The 15,061-nt window shown below is 39.9% G+C and overlaps 2 protein-coding genes across 5 annotated transcripts in view; one reads left to right on the top strand and one right to left on the bottom strand.

Annotated features, from left to right (window-relative positions):
- The first annotated feature begins 80 nt into the window (after positions 1-80).
- dnase2 (deoxyribonuclease II, lysosomal) lies at positions 81-12,270 on the top strand. Of its 4 annotated transcripts, none has more exons than XM_008430780.2 (7): positions 81-248; positions 1,385-1,482; positions 1,607-1,778; positions 4,722-4,824; positions 5,053-5,217; positions 7,844-8,062; positions 8,148-12,270. In XM_008430780.2, exons 2-7 carry the CDS (start codon positions 1,385-1,387, stop codon positions 8,519-8,521), a joined length of 1,131 nt encoding a protein of 376 aa, XP_008429002.1. In that variant the 5' UTR covers positions 81-248; the 3' UTR covers positions 8,522-12,270. The 4 variants fall into 4 exon arrangements, with proteins under 4 accessions (XP_008429002.1, XP_008429001.1, XP_008429003.1 ...); XM_008430779.2 differs by lacking the exon at positions 81-248 and adding an exon at positions 742-848; XM_008430781.2 differs by lacking the exon at positions 81-248 and adding an exon at positions 742-1,014.
- Positions 11,486-15,061, bottom strand: part of rgl2 (ral guanine nucleotide dissociation stimulator-like 2) — a 30,823-nt gene continuing 27,247 nt past the window's right edge. The window contains exons 16-19 of the mRNA XM_008430783.2: positions 14,260-14,353; positions 13,877-14,101; positions 13,560-13,674; positions 11,486-13,313 (exon numbers count right to left, since the gene is read on the bottom strand). Of these exons, the coding sequence (XP_008429005.1) occupies positions 13,135-13,313; positions 13,560-13,674; positions 13,877-14,101; positions 14,260-14,353 (613 nt within the window). The 3' untranslated portion in view covers positions 11,486-13,134. The remainder of the gene's footprint in view (positions 13,314-13,559; positions 13,675-13,876; positions 14,102-14,259; positions 14,354-15,061) is intronic.

Genomic DNA, 15,061 nt, shown 5'->3' with positions numbered 1-15,061 from the left:
GCGTCTACAGTAATTTAAACTTCCTGATATAAATCCTCTGTTGGAGCTGCAGCTTGTTTCTGGTCGCAGTTTGCGTTTTGATGACGTCACTGCCCTATCCTCGCGGGATTCGCTTACAGCGGCAGCTCTGACCAAAACCAGGATGTGGATGGAAACCAAATTTGGACTTGACAGAAACTATTTACTCGTTATTTGAGACTTAAAAAAAATAAATAAAAATTGACAACAGTGAAGCGAACTTATTTGAGGTTTGTATAAACTGGACTAAATGAGACTAAAACTTTCAATGAGAGCGTCGCTGTAGTTTAATTAGTTGTTACAGCGAAAGGAGTTTATGAACTGATAGTTTAAATCAAAGCTAGATGCTAAGTTAGTTTATAATACGGAACATAAATTAGACTTTATTGTATTGCTTTTCATGTTTGATCTTAAACATGCCTATTTCCTACATAATAGTTTGTTATGAATAACTCATTAATTAAAATACTGTTTAAGTAATGCACTTTTAGAGTGTCCACGCTAAAAATAAAACTATGAAAACTTGGGAAATTACAGTTTTACATTCTGTTTTTGCCCAGCTTTAACCAAGATATTTGAGATCTTTTAGCTTAGTGGACAGTTTGTCTATAAAGATGAGGAAGGTAAAAGAAAAAAAAAACTTAAATCAAAAGAAGAAGTGAGGCTTAAACTGTTTACCGAAGCAGTCTATGAAAGTCACGTCTATACGAAAACAGTAGCAAAGCACTAAAACAGGACCTGAAAGAAGCATCAGCTCTCACTTAATAAATCTGCTGCTGCTGGAACATATTCAGAAATCATCCTGGAGGAAGAGCTGCAGTCCTGAAGAGGTTGGGAAACAAGGATGAAATAGACTAAAAACCTCATCGGTTGCATAAGAATTAGACCACAGCATTACTCAAGGAGTATCTGGAAGCCTGGAAAACTTTCTAAGCCCTTCTTTGCTTAGCGAAATAACAAGAAAATCTCCCAGAAAACCAGGAAGTGGTAAACAATGTCGGTGGTAGGATGAAATATTGATTTATGATTGTTTGTTTCCATTCTATAAGCTCTATTTGACCTGCTCCATTAGAAAATGTGATATTAAATAATTAATTTTAATGAAATCCTGTTCTAATCAGACAGTCTATTTTTCCTGTAATGAGTGCAGATTTAAGAACAGTTTGCGGCTGATATTTTCCTAAAGCTACTCAAGAATAACTCGTTTGTAAATAATTTTCGTGTTTCAAAATACTTTTAAAGTGTTGGTTTTTGTTTAAATTCACAAGAATATATTTTCATTTTTTTTAAAAACATTAAAACTCGTATAGTTTCACAGTATAATGAATTTATTTTTTCAATGAAAACTTGCTCTTTTTCTTCGTAGATGTTTCTGATCCTGTCCCTGCTAATAATGTGTGCGCCACCAGGGGGCGACACATCTCCAATCAGCTGCTACAACGACCAAGGTGATGCCGTTGACTGGTAAATATTCATTTCACTGCCAAAATTCACAGAAATCTGAGAGTTTAAATAACAGTTGAATGTACTGTGTAACTTTTGGCCTCTCTGGTATTAATTCTCTGCTGTCCCCTTATGTTTAAACAAGGTTTTACCTGTACAAACTCCCTAAAGAAGGGGGCAGACCACACGAGTTTCAGGGAGAGACGTATTTATTGCTGGATAAAGGGAGTGAAGGATGGACGGAGGGGAAGGTGACGGTGAACGACACCAATGGAGCTTTGGGCCAGACAGTCGGACAGCTGTACTCACAGGAAAAGGTTGGTTACCATCAGGTTTCCTTTTTATCTGCAGCAGATCAGAGGCTGAAGCTAAAAATTGTGAGTTTTACATCCCTTTCTTTAGAAAAAACACCTATAGTTGAAGGTCAGCATTCTTCAAAAATGAATTATGAAGCAGTTTTTACTTCCTTCATATTCACATGTTCAGGTTGGACCAAGTGAAAAACAGCCGCAGGCAGCAGATATTTCAGTTTTTACCGTCTCAACAGTCTCATAAAAACTAATCTAATTTAAAGTGTGACCTAAAAGCAGTGGCGTAGAAAGTGGATGCAAAAAATAAATTATGTTGCACTGATGCAATAATACCTTAGAATAAGTTTTTCGTGTTTGCAGTACACTTTCTGTACCTGTAGCTTCTACTTCTTCTCTTTTACTCCATCATGCCTGAGGAGTATTTTGGTGCAGGCTACATAACGGCAATTAAATCAGAGCTTGCCTGAAATAAATAAAATGAAATAGGATATTTTCAAGTATATCTTTGAGTTGTATTTACTGATAAATGACCAAAGAATTATTGCCCACGACATTATTTGCTGACACAAGTCTCTGTCTTTTTTACAGGATCTTTGTTTCAGTTTGACAAATAAAAAAAATGCTTAATCTTTTAACACATCCGCATCAAGTTATACTCACTAGCAGGACTTTGAATTGATTGTGCAAACGAGTTATTTTGAAAAAAGGATCACAATTTGGTTGACGTCAGATCTTTATAGCTCTGTCGCAGCTTTGCTGTCATTGAAACAAAGTTTTTCAGCTAATCTTTCTGCTTTCTTTGGTAATATTGCTTCTTTAGCCTACTAATAGTTTATTGCCATAATATTATGACTTTATTCTCATATTTAAAAATGAATTCTCCAATACACCATTATACTAAATTAATTGTTCAATTTTCAAAATGAAGTAAATTCAATCAGACTTCAATAAAGATTTCTTGTAGATGGTGTCATATTTTTCTGTAGAACCCAATTCCAAGTATCTAAAAATAAATAACATAATGCAATTTTCACCTTCTGCTGGCTTTATAGCAGACTTGATTTCTTGTTTTTTTTTACTTCTGTAACATCAGGCTTGAATCTTATCATTTTAATCGTCCATATGTTGATTTTTGCCACTGAGAGCCCAGACATGTTCTCGCTCATACAGCTTTAAATCTGCCATCTGGAGGCTGTGCATCAAAAGAAACAACAGGTCTGTTCAGATTCCCAGTTCCTCCCTATGCTGAGGTATGTTCAAATCAAACAGTTGATTCAAAGTTACACCCAGCTGCAAATCTCAAGTTACCAAGATTATTTTACAAGGTTACAAGAAAGTCTGACTACTTGGGCGGAAAGTATGAAAAACTGACCTTTTGCATGTGCCTTAAAGACATATTTATATCAGATCTAGGTTTAGAGCATTACAGTGGGTTTTAAAATAATCTCCTGCTATTTAGACCAGAAATCCACCAGGAACTACAGAAAATGGTTCATTTGTGCCATGTTTGTTGACTCTGTAGTTTTTCAATTGGTTTTATAACTAAACCAAACTACAACCGTTGTACTTCAAACATTGTCACAAAAACAAATATATAGGTAGAAAATAATTAAACAGAAAATGTTTCTGACTGTTTTGGTGCACTATCTGCCTCCACCAGGAAAAACATCCATCCATCCACCCATTTTCTTGCACCCTTGTCCCTTAGTGGGGTCAGGAGGTGCTGATGCCTCTCCAGCTAACGTTCTGGGCAAGAGGCGGGGTCACCCTGGACATGTCGCCAGTCTGTCGCGGGGCAACACAGAGACACACAGGACACACAACCATGCACACACACACTCACACCAAGGGGCAATTTAGACAGACCAATTAACCTGACAGTCATGTTTTTGGACTGTGGGAGGAAACCGGAGTACCTGGAGAAAACCCACACATGCACAGGGAGAACATGCAAACTCCATGCAGAAAGACCGAGGCCGGGAATCGAACCCAGAACCTTCTTGCTGCAAAGCAACAGCTCTACCAATTGTGCCACTGCGCAGCCCCAGAAAAACAACCTGATTATGTAAAAAAATAAAATCTTCATTTACGTATAAAATGATACAATTTGTCATTGTTTACAATGATACAATTTATAAATGTATTAATGCTACAAAAGGAGATCCCAGAATATTGTTAATTTTTTAATTTTTGCACGTTTGTTGTCTGCAGTTTGACAAGTGAAGTGTTAGGGATCAGAAAAAGGCGTTCAGATAAATTCCTGTCTGCTTCTGCATTTCATCTGCAGCTGTACGACTTCCCTTTTTTAACATGTAAACTGAACATGGTGCTAAGCATATTTTTGACCGACATGCTTGCGACTATTGAGTGTCTTAAAACGAAGACACTCAATAGGAGAAGTGAAAATGTGCTTTTCTGTTTGGACTGGGCCGGTTTATTCTTAAATCTTAATGCCAGTAAAAGTCGCGACGCAAAGTTCAATGTTCATTCCTTAAACTCATCCTGTTTGTCCATCTTTTGGTTTCTGCTGAGACCATACCGTGAAGAAAACGGGTCACACAGAGAAACCCAGAGACATTTCGTAGGGGTTCCCATGTGCTTTCAAGGCCAGTTGGGATGCATAATTCATCCAGAAAACTCTGGGTCTCCTCCAAAAATGACGTCCAGAACCTTATAATGAGATCCCAGACAATTCAAACTGCTGCAAACCAGTCGAGTGCTCTCCAACAGAACCGCATCTTCTGCTGAACGGAAACATCAGACCTGGAGGCTGTTGACATGACCATACTCTGAGATCTCGTCCGATCATGGCACAGATTTTCTTTGAGACTTAGAAAATGTCCTTTTTTTAAAAAATAATTATTTGGCTGTTTTCAGTTTTGGATCCGTGCAAAATCTTTGTGTGAATTTAGAATCGGTGATTTAAAGAAAGCATTTTTGTTTTCACAGAACTCGGAGGTAGCGTACATCCTGTACAACGACCAGCAGCCTCCTGAGGAGTTTGGTGGCAGATGGGCTGAAGGCAGCGGGAGCAGCAGAGGTCACACGAAAGGTCAGGCACCTCAGTGTCACCCTGTGTTCAGAAACAGAGTGTAAAACAGTTCCGCTGCCTCAGGGAATAATCCGATTTGGACATAAACTCATGCAGAGAAGAGATATCCTGCTGCTAATAAAGTATCTGATAGTCTCACCTGGTACAAAGCAGAGCCTCACCTGATGTATTCCTGTTTCATTGTCTGTAAGCTAATTTGCTAACACTTTTATCGTCTCTGGCCTTTAGGTGTTGTTCTGCTGGATAAAAATCAGGGGTTCTGGTTGGTGCACAGCACCCCTCACTTCCCCCCTGAGCGACAGGAAGGGCAGTTTTACTATCCCAGCAGTGGAGTCAACAACGGGCAGAACTTCATCTGCGTCACCTACCCGCTAGAACGTTTCCAGACCATCGGTGAGACTGGAGTCGAGGCTTTTATGCTGGAAAGCTGAGCCTCTCCCAGAACGCTGATCTGTATTAGTATGGAGAACTTAGGAGGTGCTCCGCACCTTTAAGAAAACAGGATGTATCCTCTCTGTCTTCGTAGTTTAGAACTTAAATTAAAAATGACATTTCTCAGATGGGGCCAAGATTTTCCACTTAAATCAGAATATTACAGATATGAACAATTTGAAAATGAAATCAAGATGTGGTGTTATTGAGGAAGAAGGAAAGAATATAAGAGCATTTAAGGTTTTCATGCCTCTCTGCACAACTCACATTAGGCACACATTAGGCCGGCCTCTGAGGCAAAGTTGTTCCCCTAAATGAAGCTGTAACTAAAGGAGGACATTTAAATGCATGACGGTTCAGATGGTGAGAACAGGAGGAGCGCTGAGGGGAAACGGCAGAAACATTTAGGTTTGACTTTGTTTTCTCTCACAAACATCTCAATAAGCATATAATGATACATGTTTCCTCTGAGTTTGGAGGGACTTTAATTTTGTGTCAAAGTAGAAACACTTTAAAAAAGAAATCCAAAGTTGTTGCTGCTGAACAACAGACTGCAATGCTTATCTTTGTTCAACTCTAAAAATACCAGTATAAACATAGATCTATTTCTGTAAAATAAAACGTTTTACAGTTTTATGCAACATTCAGGGAAACTCATCATATCTGGGAAATAACATTAACATTTTTGAAACATGCCTAAAACGTCTGAAGATTCAATTTAGATTGGATTTTTAGCTAAATGTGTCGGTAAAAACTGGGTCAATGCATCACTTTATTAGACCTCTGATGTCTGAGCGAGTGTCTCGGCAAGAATAAATGTTTTTTATTTCAATATTTCAAAGATAAACCTCCTAAGGAACAATACAAAAACTATATGTTTGCCAGCTGTTTTAAATAATATGCTAATGTATTTCCTTAGAAGCTGCTGCTTTTAGTAAAGGATTTCTAATGTTGTGTTTAGCAGTCCGGTCAGGTAATGACACAACAGCATAATCAGTGTAAACAGGTGTTGTCTCCGTGTCACTCAGCCGCCGCCGCCGCAGATCGCTGGCAGACTCAGCCGTTGGCACAGTTGCTATGGCAGAGCCGGGGATAATGTAATTAGACGGAGGTGTGTAACCATAGCGATCGAGGCCCTCACGCTGCGGCAGGGATTTGTTTCATCACGTCCTCGCCTCTCCAGCTGAGATGTTCTGGGCGTCCGGGGAAAACGTGGACACACAGGCAGAGGGCATCTGGTCAAACAGCAGAGACAGAGCTTTGTTTTTATCAGCACCTGCAGCATTTCATGTACACATAAATACAGAAAACTGCTCTGCTGCTGTTGGAATTTGCTTTGTAATCGTCTCAGGGATGCCACCTATAAATGAGAAACTGTTGAGCTGACAGAAACTTGTGTAGTTTCAGTAACAAATTTAATCAAGTCTAACTTTTTATTTCATTTAGTTTGTCCTGAACCAATATACCACTTAGCAGAAACTCAATTTATTTTAATTAAAGGCAAAACTGTTGTGCTTTGATAATTAAATCACTACTGCAGGGATCTTATTTCGCGAGCACAACTAGTTTTATAGCTTTGCTCAGGCTTATTGGGCCTAAACCAAAGTTTGATCAAACCAGAACTCTCATCTGTCCAAACATGCAACACTTTCCCAAAAAAGGCCATTTGGTTCTTACACATGAATGAATTAGCGATAATGCATTCATTTAGAGCAATGTTCAAACAGATATTCCTGTTTGTAAGTTTAGTACTGATTAAAATGTTTATTAAGCCAACATTTTAATGTTGGCAACATTAATGTTTATTAAGCATTAATGTTGGCTTAACATTAATTTAATCAGCCACTTTTACACTGTGGGAATATTTTGTCTAATGTTTAAAGTTGTGTTTTACAGTTTGGCAAGTAACAAATACGACTCAGTTTGCTATAGTTTTATGCTGCTTCTGCTCTGGTTAAAAAAAGGCCTATATTATTATTATTATTATTATTATTAATACATTGTATTTATAAAGTCTTTTATATTGCCAATTGAAATCTCAAAGAGCTGTACCAGACCCTTTAATTAAAGGTATGACCCACAGTTCTTCCTAACTGATTTAAAAAACAACAAAACCAAATAAAAATGTAAAAAAAAAAAAGATTAACCTACAAATAATCCTTGAAAATAACTCAAAACTATTTAGTAATTCAATAAAATATCTTAAAAATAGCAAACAGTTGTAGATTACAATTGGAGCAAAAAAGCATCTAATTCTCAAAGGTTTGTTAGTATTTATTTTTTAAGCAGTTATGAGGCAAGATGGTGAAACCTTAAACTGCTGCTGCTGCATAACAACCTGGAAACTCAACAGGCTGTTGCTAGGTAACCAAAGATTCAGTGAGTTGCTAGGTAACTAAAAAGTGAGTTAGTTGATGCCACAAACTTGCTTGGCTGCCTGTGAGAGGTTGAGCAGCTAAAAACCTTTCCTCTGCCTACATCCCCCAGAATGCTGTGCAGTTCTGGATTGGACTTCGATGAAAATATTCAAAATATTGTTATTGATTTATTGTCCAGTCCATTGACTTGAATGTGTTTTGCGCCACAGGAGAGCAGCTGCAGATCAATCAGCCTAACGTGTATGACTGTGACGTCCCGGAGTCCCTGGCGTCCTCCGTCCCCGCTCTGGCTGCTGTCTGCAACAAAAACCTTCTGTCCTCTCAGATGTTTCCACATGCGAAAACCGTGTCCAACCGCAGCGTGACTCTGACCTCGACAGGCGGCACCGACTTCATCAGCTTCGCCAAAGGAGCAACGTTCGATGACGGTGCTGCTTCTGTTTTATAGGCTGGAGCAATTTCTAAAGCTTCAGGTTCGTTGTCTCACCTGTCCTCTCTCTGCTCCTCCGTCAGACCTCTACCACTCGTGGGTGGCGCCCACCCTCAAGTCAGACCTCCTGGTTCAGTTCTGGGTGCGCTCCACTGGGATCCTCCCCTCCGACTGCTCGCTGGGCTGGAAGGTCCTGGACATCAAGAGCATCAACCCGGGGCAGACGTTCACCTTCAAGGCCACGCAGGACCACTCCAAGTGGGCCGTCAGCCTGCGGGCAGCGCGGGACGGGTCGCGAGGCGGCGGCTGGGTGTGCGTGGGGGACATAAACAGGAACGAGGCAGAGGAACGGCGTGGAGGAGGCACCGTGTGTCTTCAGGACCCGACGGTGTGGAAGGCTTACCGGACGGCGGCGCTGGAGTGCGAGGCCTGTGGAGGAGGAATGATCCAGTGCTGAAGAGTCCGCAGAGCTACACAATAACCCTGGGCTCAGGGGTTTATGGGAAATATTTCAACACGCTTGGTATGCTGGGAGTCAGTTTTAAAACACAAAAAACAAAGTCCAGTTTGGACTGATGCTGTCAGTCGATTCAACAATGTAATCAGATTAATCACACTCTGACAGTAATCGCATTAATCACTGTGCCTAACGTCAGTCCAACCAGTTAAAATGCAATCAATTTTTTATTTTTTTATTTTTGTGGCAGAAAGCAGGTAATGTTTCCCAGTACTCAACAACATCTGGGGGAACTTAATCCACTACAAGTAGTGGTAAGCATTTTCAGGAGCCAGCTGATGACAGATATGTTCTATTTTCTGGTTCTTGGGTGCCCCACCCCTTTCTGATGCCGCCCTGGGCAACAGCCCATATCGAAAACCACCAAAAAAAAAGTTTTATCACCCCAAACCAAATCTCAGTTTTTTCCAGAAACTGAGAAATCTTCAGTTTCTCAGTTTCTGGAAAACTGAGAAACTGAAGATTCTCAGTTTTTATCTTCAGAAAGGTTTGAAGGGAGACATTTTGTTTGAAACATTAATTTAGAAAGGTCTCTCTGTTCATATCCTGTGGAAGTTGTGCAATGAGGCGATATTTGCTTCTCCTCATCCAGCCTAATTTGTGGCATAATTTGTACATTTAAAATTTCGAGCTCGTACGTAACTTTGTGCACGTACGAGCACAAAGTTACGTGCACAACTAACTTTGTGCCCGTAACTTTCTTTTGACACAACAAAAGAAAGTTGTGAATATTCGACTTTGCTGCTGTCGTGGAAAACGGTCACTGTGGTTTGTCATTTCCTGTGTCAAATCTATAATCCACTGCTGTGAACGATGTAGCCCTCAAAATAGTAGTTTGATTAATCTGCGTTATGTAATATTAATACTTTAAAATTTCAGATTAACCGCATGCGTTAGCATTGACAGCCATAATTTGGACATAGTTTGGTGAAAATGCAAACCAGAGATGGAGATGAGAGTGATTTGGAGCTGGCAGGTTTTACACAGTACCAGAGAGGACAAGTCTGTGGCATCGCAGCTTTTCCTGGCAGTTTCTGGAGCATCTGACAGTCAAAACAGGAAGAAAACGGCAAACACCAGAAGATCAGGGTTCCTGCTCGCAGAAATCTCTTGATTTTAGTTTTTTTTCTGTATATAAATAAAAAAAAAGCCTGAAAATATTTTTATTTCCAGCTGGAAATGCATGGATTGCTGTTACCGAGGTGATGGAATAGGTAGCCATGACGACTAAGCCCTATGATTGATTGAGCCTGAAGTGATTCAGCAAACAGCAGAAACAGTTTTTACTTTGCTTTCCTAGTTGTTTTCTTTCTCTGTGGTACAACTTCATACTGAGCTACTGAGGATCCAATGCATCAGACAGCAGCCAGAGGTCAACAGAGGTCACTTCCTGGTAGGATGGAGATGGACTTGATTTGGCCCTTTGTCTGCAGCTTCTTTCTACTTTCTTCTCGGTTTCTTATAAATCAAATAATTTACAGCACATCTTCATCACTGGTTTCCATTTAAACCAAATTACATCCAAATCAGGTCATTCTGACAGAAAATGTAATTTAAAAGTCTAATGTAATTATTCCAAATGCAAATTTGTAAAAAAATTAGCTAATTATGTATATTATGTGGTGCCTTGGAGGACGTAACATTTCAGAATTATTTTTTTTAAGAGTTTCAAAGGAGTAAAAGTTTACACTGGTTTAACTGTAAGCTGCTGAGGTTTAGTCTGTACACTGTAAAAAAATTTCCTCTGTAGCTTATATTCCCCGTAGCCTCTTAAAATTCACACATCATCCCTAAAAGCCAACAGTTATTTGTCAAAAATACTTCGTTTTTTAAATACTTCAATGTGGTGAATACATGTGAGTTCATGGGGTTTATGGTCAAACACATTTATTATTTGTTTGCTTGATTTTTTTTCTCCTTTATTTTACTATTCCAGTAATCAACAGGTGGCAGTTAACGGCCTGCAAAGTGCCATAAAGATGCACCAGCATGGCGCACGTCATGCATGCAGATTTCAGGATGTACCTTTCAGTTTTTATTTTAAAAAAAGTGCAAATAACTGAACTGATCCTAAAAATGCAGCTCAGATGAACATCATTAGCGCCAAACAGCAACTGCAAATTGTTTGTTTTTAAAGCAAATTACATTTATAATGAGTAATCAGCAAACAGCCACAGAGTGTGGATCTCAAGAAAACTGAAAGTGATTCTTTACTTGCAGAAAGAGACACATTCAGTTTAAGCTTTCTTGGCAAAAACATTTCAAATGCTCAGTATGATTTAATTTCTTTTTATGCAAATGGAGCCGTGCAGTAGGAGAACGAGTTTTTAAATCTGACAGCAAGCTGGAGAGGTTAGCAGAAAACAGAACAAAACCCCTAAAAGGGTCTCTTTAAAAATAATAAAAGCGAAAGCTGAAGTGTTTTTCACAGCTGCTGAATCTGAAGAGACTCTCCTGCAAATGGATGAGAGCAGATTCTGTAAGGAGGTATTTCCACTCATGCATGCAGGTGTTCTCTCGAGGACTGACATGCTCTGCTTCTTGAAAAGCACATGGATTCTTTCTTTCATTATTATTTTTAGGATTCTGGAAAGAAATCAGGGGCAGAAAAGATTCAGGTTTGATGATTTTCTTTTACTTCTCTGTGAATGTTATCAAGTCAAACGATCTGTGAAGTGCTTTTCCTCCGCCTTCAGTCTAACCTTGATTTTTCCTGTAGATAAAGATGCCGGCTGTCTTTAATTTGAATTAAAAAAAAAAAAAAAAAAAGCTTCTGCGGAGGTGTCTGACTTCATACGTCACCATGTCTTTGAAATGTCACCACTCACATGATGCATGGAGGTGAATTTAACTGTCTTATGAAACAGCCAACAGCATGACAAATCTCACTCATAAGCACCAAAATCCATATAAAAGTAAGTTTATTACCACAAAATAGGACATCTGACATGTAGTGCATAAATAAGTTTGATGTGAAATGGATCAGCGCTGGAGGAGGCTGCGTTTCCTCCACCTGTGTGTTCTGAATACATTCTAATGAGAAAGGTGAGCACCAAGCAGAAAAAGGCACTAAAACAGTCTTTAGCAGCAGCATCACACCCGCACATGTCATGTAGTATTACCCAGAATCCTCTCTCTGGTCCCACACGGCCCCTCCCGGGCCTCGGCCAATCAGAAGGCCTCATCAGCGCTGGGAATGATGCGCAGAGGCCAGAGGTCACAGGTCACAGGTTCAGATTAAACTCAAGCTGCTGAACATTCACTATAAAATAAAGAAAGCTCAGAGGGGAACCAACCTGGCAACCCGTTAGACCAGAACATTTCAGCTGCTTGGTTCTGGAACGACTTTCTTCCTGTTAGAAGTTTTATGCTGATTTAGCAAAGCAACGTGTTTTTTTTTGTAAAGTGCTTGAAGTTCATTTAAAGCTGCAGGAATTGTTTTTGTCCACTAGAATTTAGAGGAAACTTCAGTTTTGTTCTATATGAATTTAATGCATCGATGTACTTGCATATAGTGCTGTGAAAAACTTTTAAACCTTCCAAGCAGCCAGAGCTCCCTGTAATCTCTTAATGTTTCAGAAACCCAGTTCCCTGTAGATTCAATTTGAAATTAGCCTTTTTTATGTTTAAAGTGACTTAAACAAAAACACCTGAAATGGTCAAATGCAGGACTGAAGACAAGTAAAAAATGTAAAAGTCAAAATCCAAAAGAAAGGTCTTCAGAAGAATTGATGATTAATGCAACTTTGAAAGATCACCAGAGTCTAAGAAGGAAAACATGAAGAAATGATTGGTCGCTCTTTGCTTTTAGACATCCAGCAGAACAAATCTTTTCTCCCTTTTATAAATAATGATTTACTTTGGTCAACAGCAGCTTCGGCTGGAGGAACGTCTGGCTCTCTGGGTAATGGACGACCTGCAGATGAACTGTCTGGATGTTGCTGGATGAGTGTGCAGAAAGCCAGTCAGAGAAGAAACTGTTTTTCTGACTCTATGTTCCCACAGAGCCCAGAAAGTTCATTTGAGCTGCAGAGTTGGTAAAAGTCCCTCTGTTGAATAAATGTCTGATTGTTGCAGCTTTTTGTTTATGTTGAAATGAAACAATTCATTTTGTCTGAGCTCTCTGGAGTCTAGCAGGAATGCATGAACAGGATTTCTCAGATTAATTAGGAGCTTCTCTCATCATACAGACAGACAAGGTGCATAAATATATACAAAACATGTTTGTATGTCTCAGGGACATGCTTCAGTGTTTCGCTACACATCTGTGCTTACAAATCCTGCTGAGTTGGAATGAAAAACAGAAGCATTGAATGCTGGGTGACCGGGCCGAAGCACCTGATTCTACCAGCCCTTCCCTCCCAGTTTCATTTAGTAATGCATATTGGTTAGCAATTGGGAGAACTGGCCCGGTTCCTCAGCAGCAGATGTCCTCTGTGTTTTTTCCAGAACAGACTTGGTCGGGAGAACGAAGGAAGGCATGTGTAGATTCGTCTTTTTTGCACATTTATAGAGAAAAAAAAAAAAAACTGCTGCAGAGGACAAAGCTTGTGTCAAAACAGAGTCCGGACCAATCTCCTTCCTTTGGCCTTGATGCGAGGAAAAGTGGCGCTCGTCTCCGTGGTGATCGGCGAGCCAACCGGGGTGTTCCCGCCTTTCCTTCTCAACAGGAAGTCAACGCTGGATGATGTCATGGCATAGAAGACGTTTCCTGTTGCCGGGATGACCAGTTCTGAGTTAACAGAAGAGAGACACAAAGTATTAAAGGAAAAACTGTTTCCAGTTGATATTATTGTGTTTTTAGACATTATTTATGTAAAGGGTGTTACATATAAAATGTATTATTCTTATTATTTTAGAACCCAGTAGGACCAGATCAAAATCCCAGAACTAAACTTTTACCATGCCCCTTTTTACATAAAAACTGCTGAATTGTTGAGCTTAATAATCATTGAAGTAAACAACGTATTTTTTGTACCTTTTCCTTCAGGCAGAAGTTGTATCAGCTCATATCTGGACGCCTGTGTGGGGTCCTGATTGTGTTTCTCCAAGGCAGAGCTGATCACAGCAGGGGTCTTGTCATTGCTGGTAACCTAAGTGGAAAACAGAGCGTAACTGTGACACCAGTACAGCTTGATTTGCACTAATGATACGGCGGCTCTGATGTGTCCTGAGGATCTGATCTGATGACTATCATTACCACGGAGAGTCAGCTGTAAGTGCAGCGTGCTGCGGATAATTCAGGCCGACTCACTGCTGATGTGAATTAGAGTTAAACGGCTTTGAGATTGGTACCAGTATGCTTCTGTACAGGTTCCCATCCTGCAGGTCCATCCGTATCCGGATGATCCGCATGTCGGGCCCCGACCCGGGGACGTTGCTGGGGAGGTTGTTGCCGCAGGAGGCTGATCTGCGGTGCGTTTTTGTGGGCGTGGTTGGGGTCAGCGCGATGGGGGTGGACTCGGTGGTCGGAGGGGACGTGTCGACGTCCAGACAGGAAACCGACGGAGATCTCATGTGCTGCAACACAAATAACCATAATCTCAGAGGGGAAATCTTGAAGATACAGGAAACTAAAGCTAAAGAAAAAAAGAGTCGGCTCTGAATGCAGCGTCTGTGAAATGAGTTCATATAAATGCAAACCTGACCTTTTCTAATAATAAACATTAGTGGATTACCTTTGTGAGTTTGGAGAGAAAGTTATTGACTGGAGAGTGAAAGTCGAAGAGGCTGTCGCCGTCACCAGCCAGGCTGGTCCGGGAGCTGCTCAGGCTGGACACAAGAACCAAAACATCAAGCTTTATCAATTAACCAGAAACAGAATTTAAACAAAACATCCTGGAAAACTAAATGATACCTGCTTCAACTTTGCAGGTATCAAAGTTGAAGCTTTGAGTTTAACTCAAAGCTAAACTCCTTTAGCTGTGAGTTTGCATTTTTTGATCCCAATCTGGAGCAGATTCATTTCTCAGATTTATTTGTGAACCTGATTTTGCTGTCACACCATCATTTCCCCTCTGTGAGACAATTAAGTTTTTTTCTAAATTAAATCTGACTACACTATTTAATTTTGACGTTATAATTTACGTGTTCATAGATTTTGTGTTTCTGTTCATTTCTTGTTCAAAGTTTGGGCTGAAACCTGACTGACATTCTGTGACCTTAAACAGGACATTGATGCTCAACAGAAACATCTCTGCACAGAACAGCGGGTCAAAGTTTATTGGATTGTATTTTTATTTACCTTAATAAATTAAATTGTCTTTAAAAACAGCTTTTTTGCTGTTTACTACAATTATCTTTGTTATACAAGATTCTGAATCTTATTTGAAACATTTAAATCAAAAATAGGAGAAACCACTTTGCTCCCCACTATAGTACATCAGATATGCCATCCATCCATCCATCCATTTTCTTCCGCTTATCCGGGGTCGGGTCGCGGGGGCAGCAGCTTCAGAAGGGAGGCCCAGACTTCCCTCT

Source organism: Poecilia reticulata, linkage group LG16 (genome assembly GCF_000633615.1).
Source record: "Poecilia reticulata strain Guanapo linkage group LG16, Guppy_female_1.0+MT, whole genome shotgun sequence".
NCBI lineage: Eukaryota > Metazoa > Chordata > Actinopteri > Cyprinodontiformes > Poeciliidae > Poecilia > Poecilia reticulata.
This window is presented reverse-complemented; position numbering and strand designations above follow the sequence as displayed.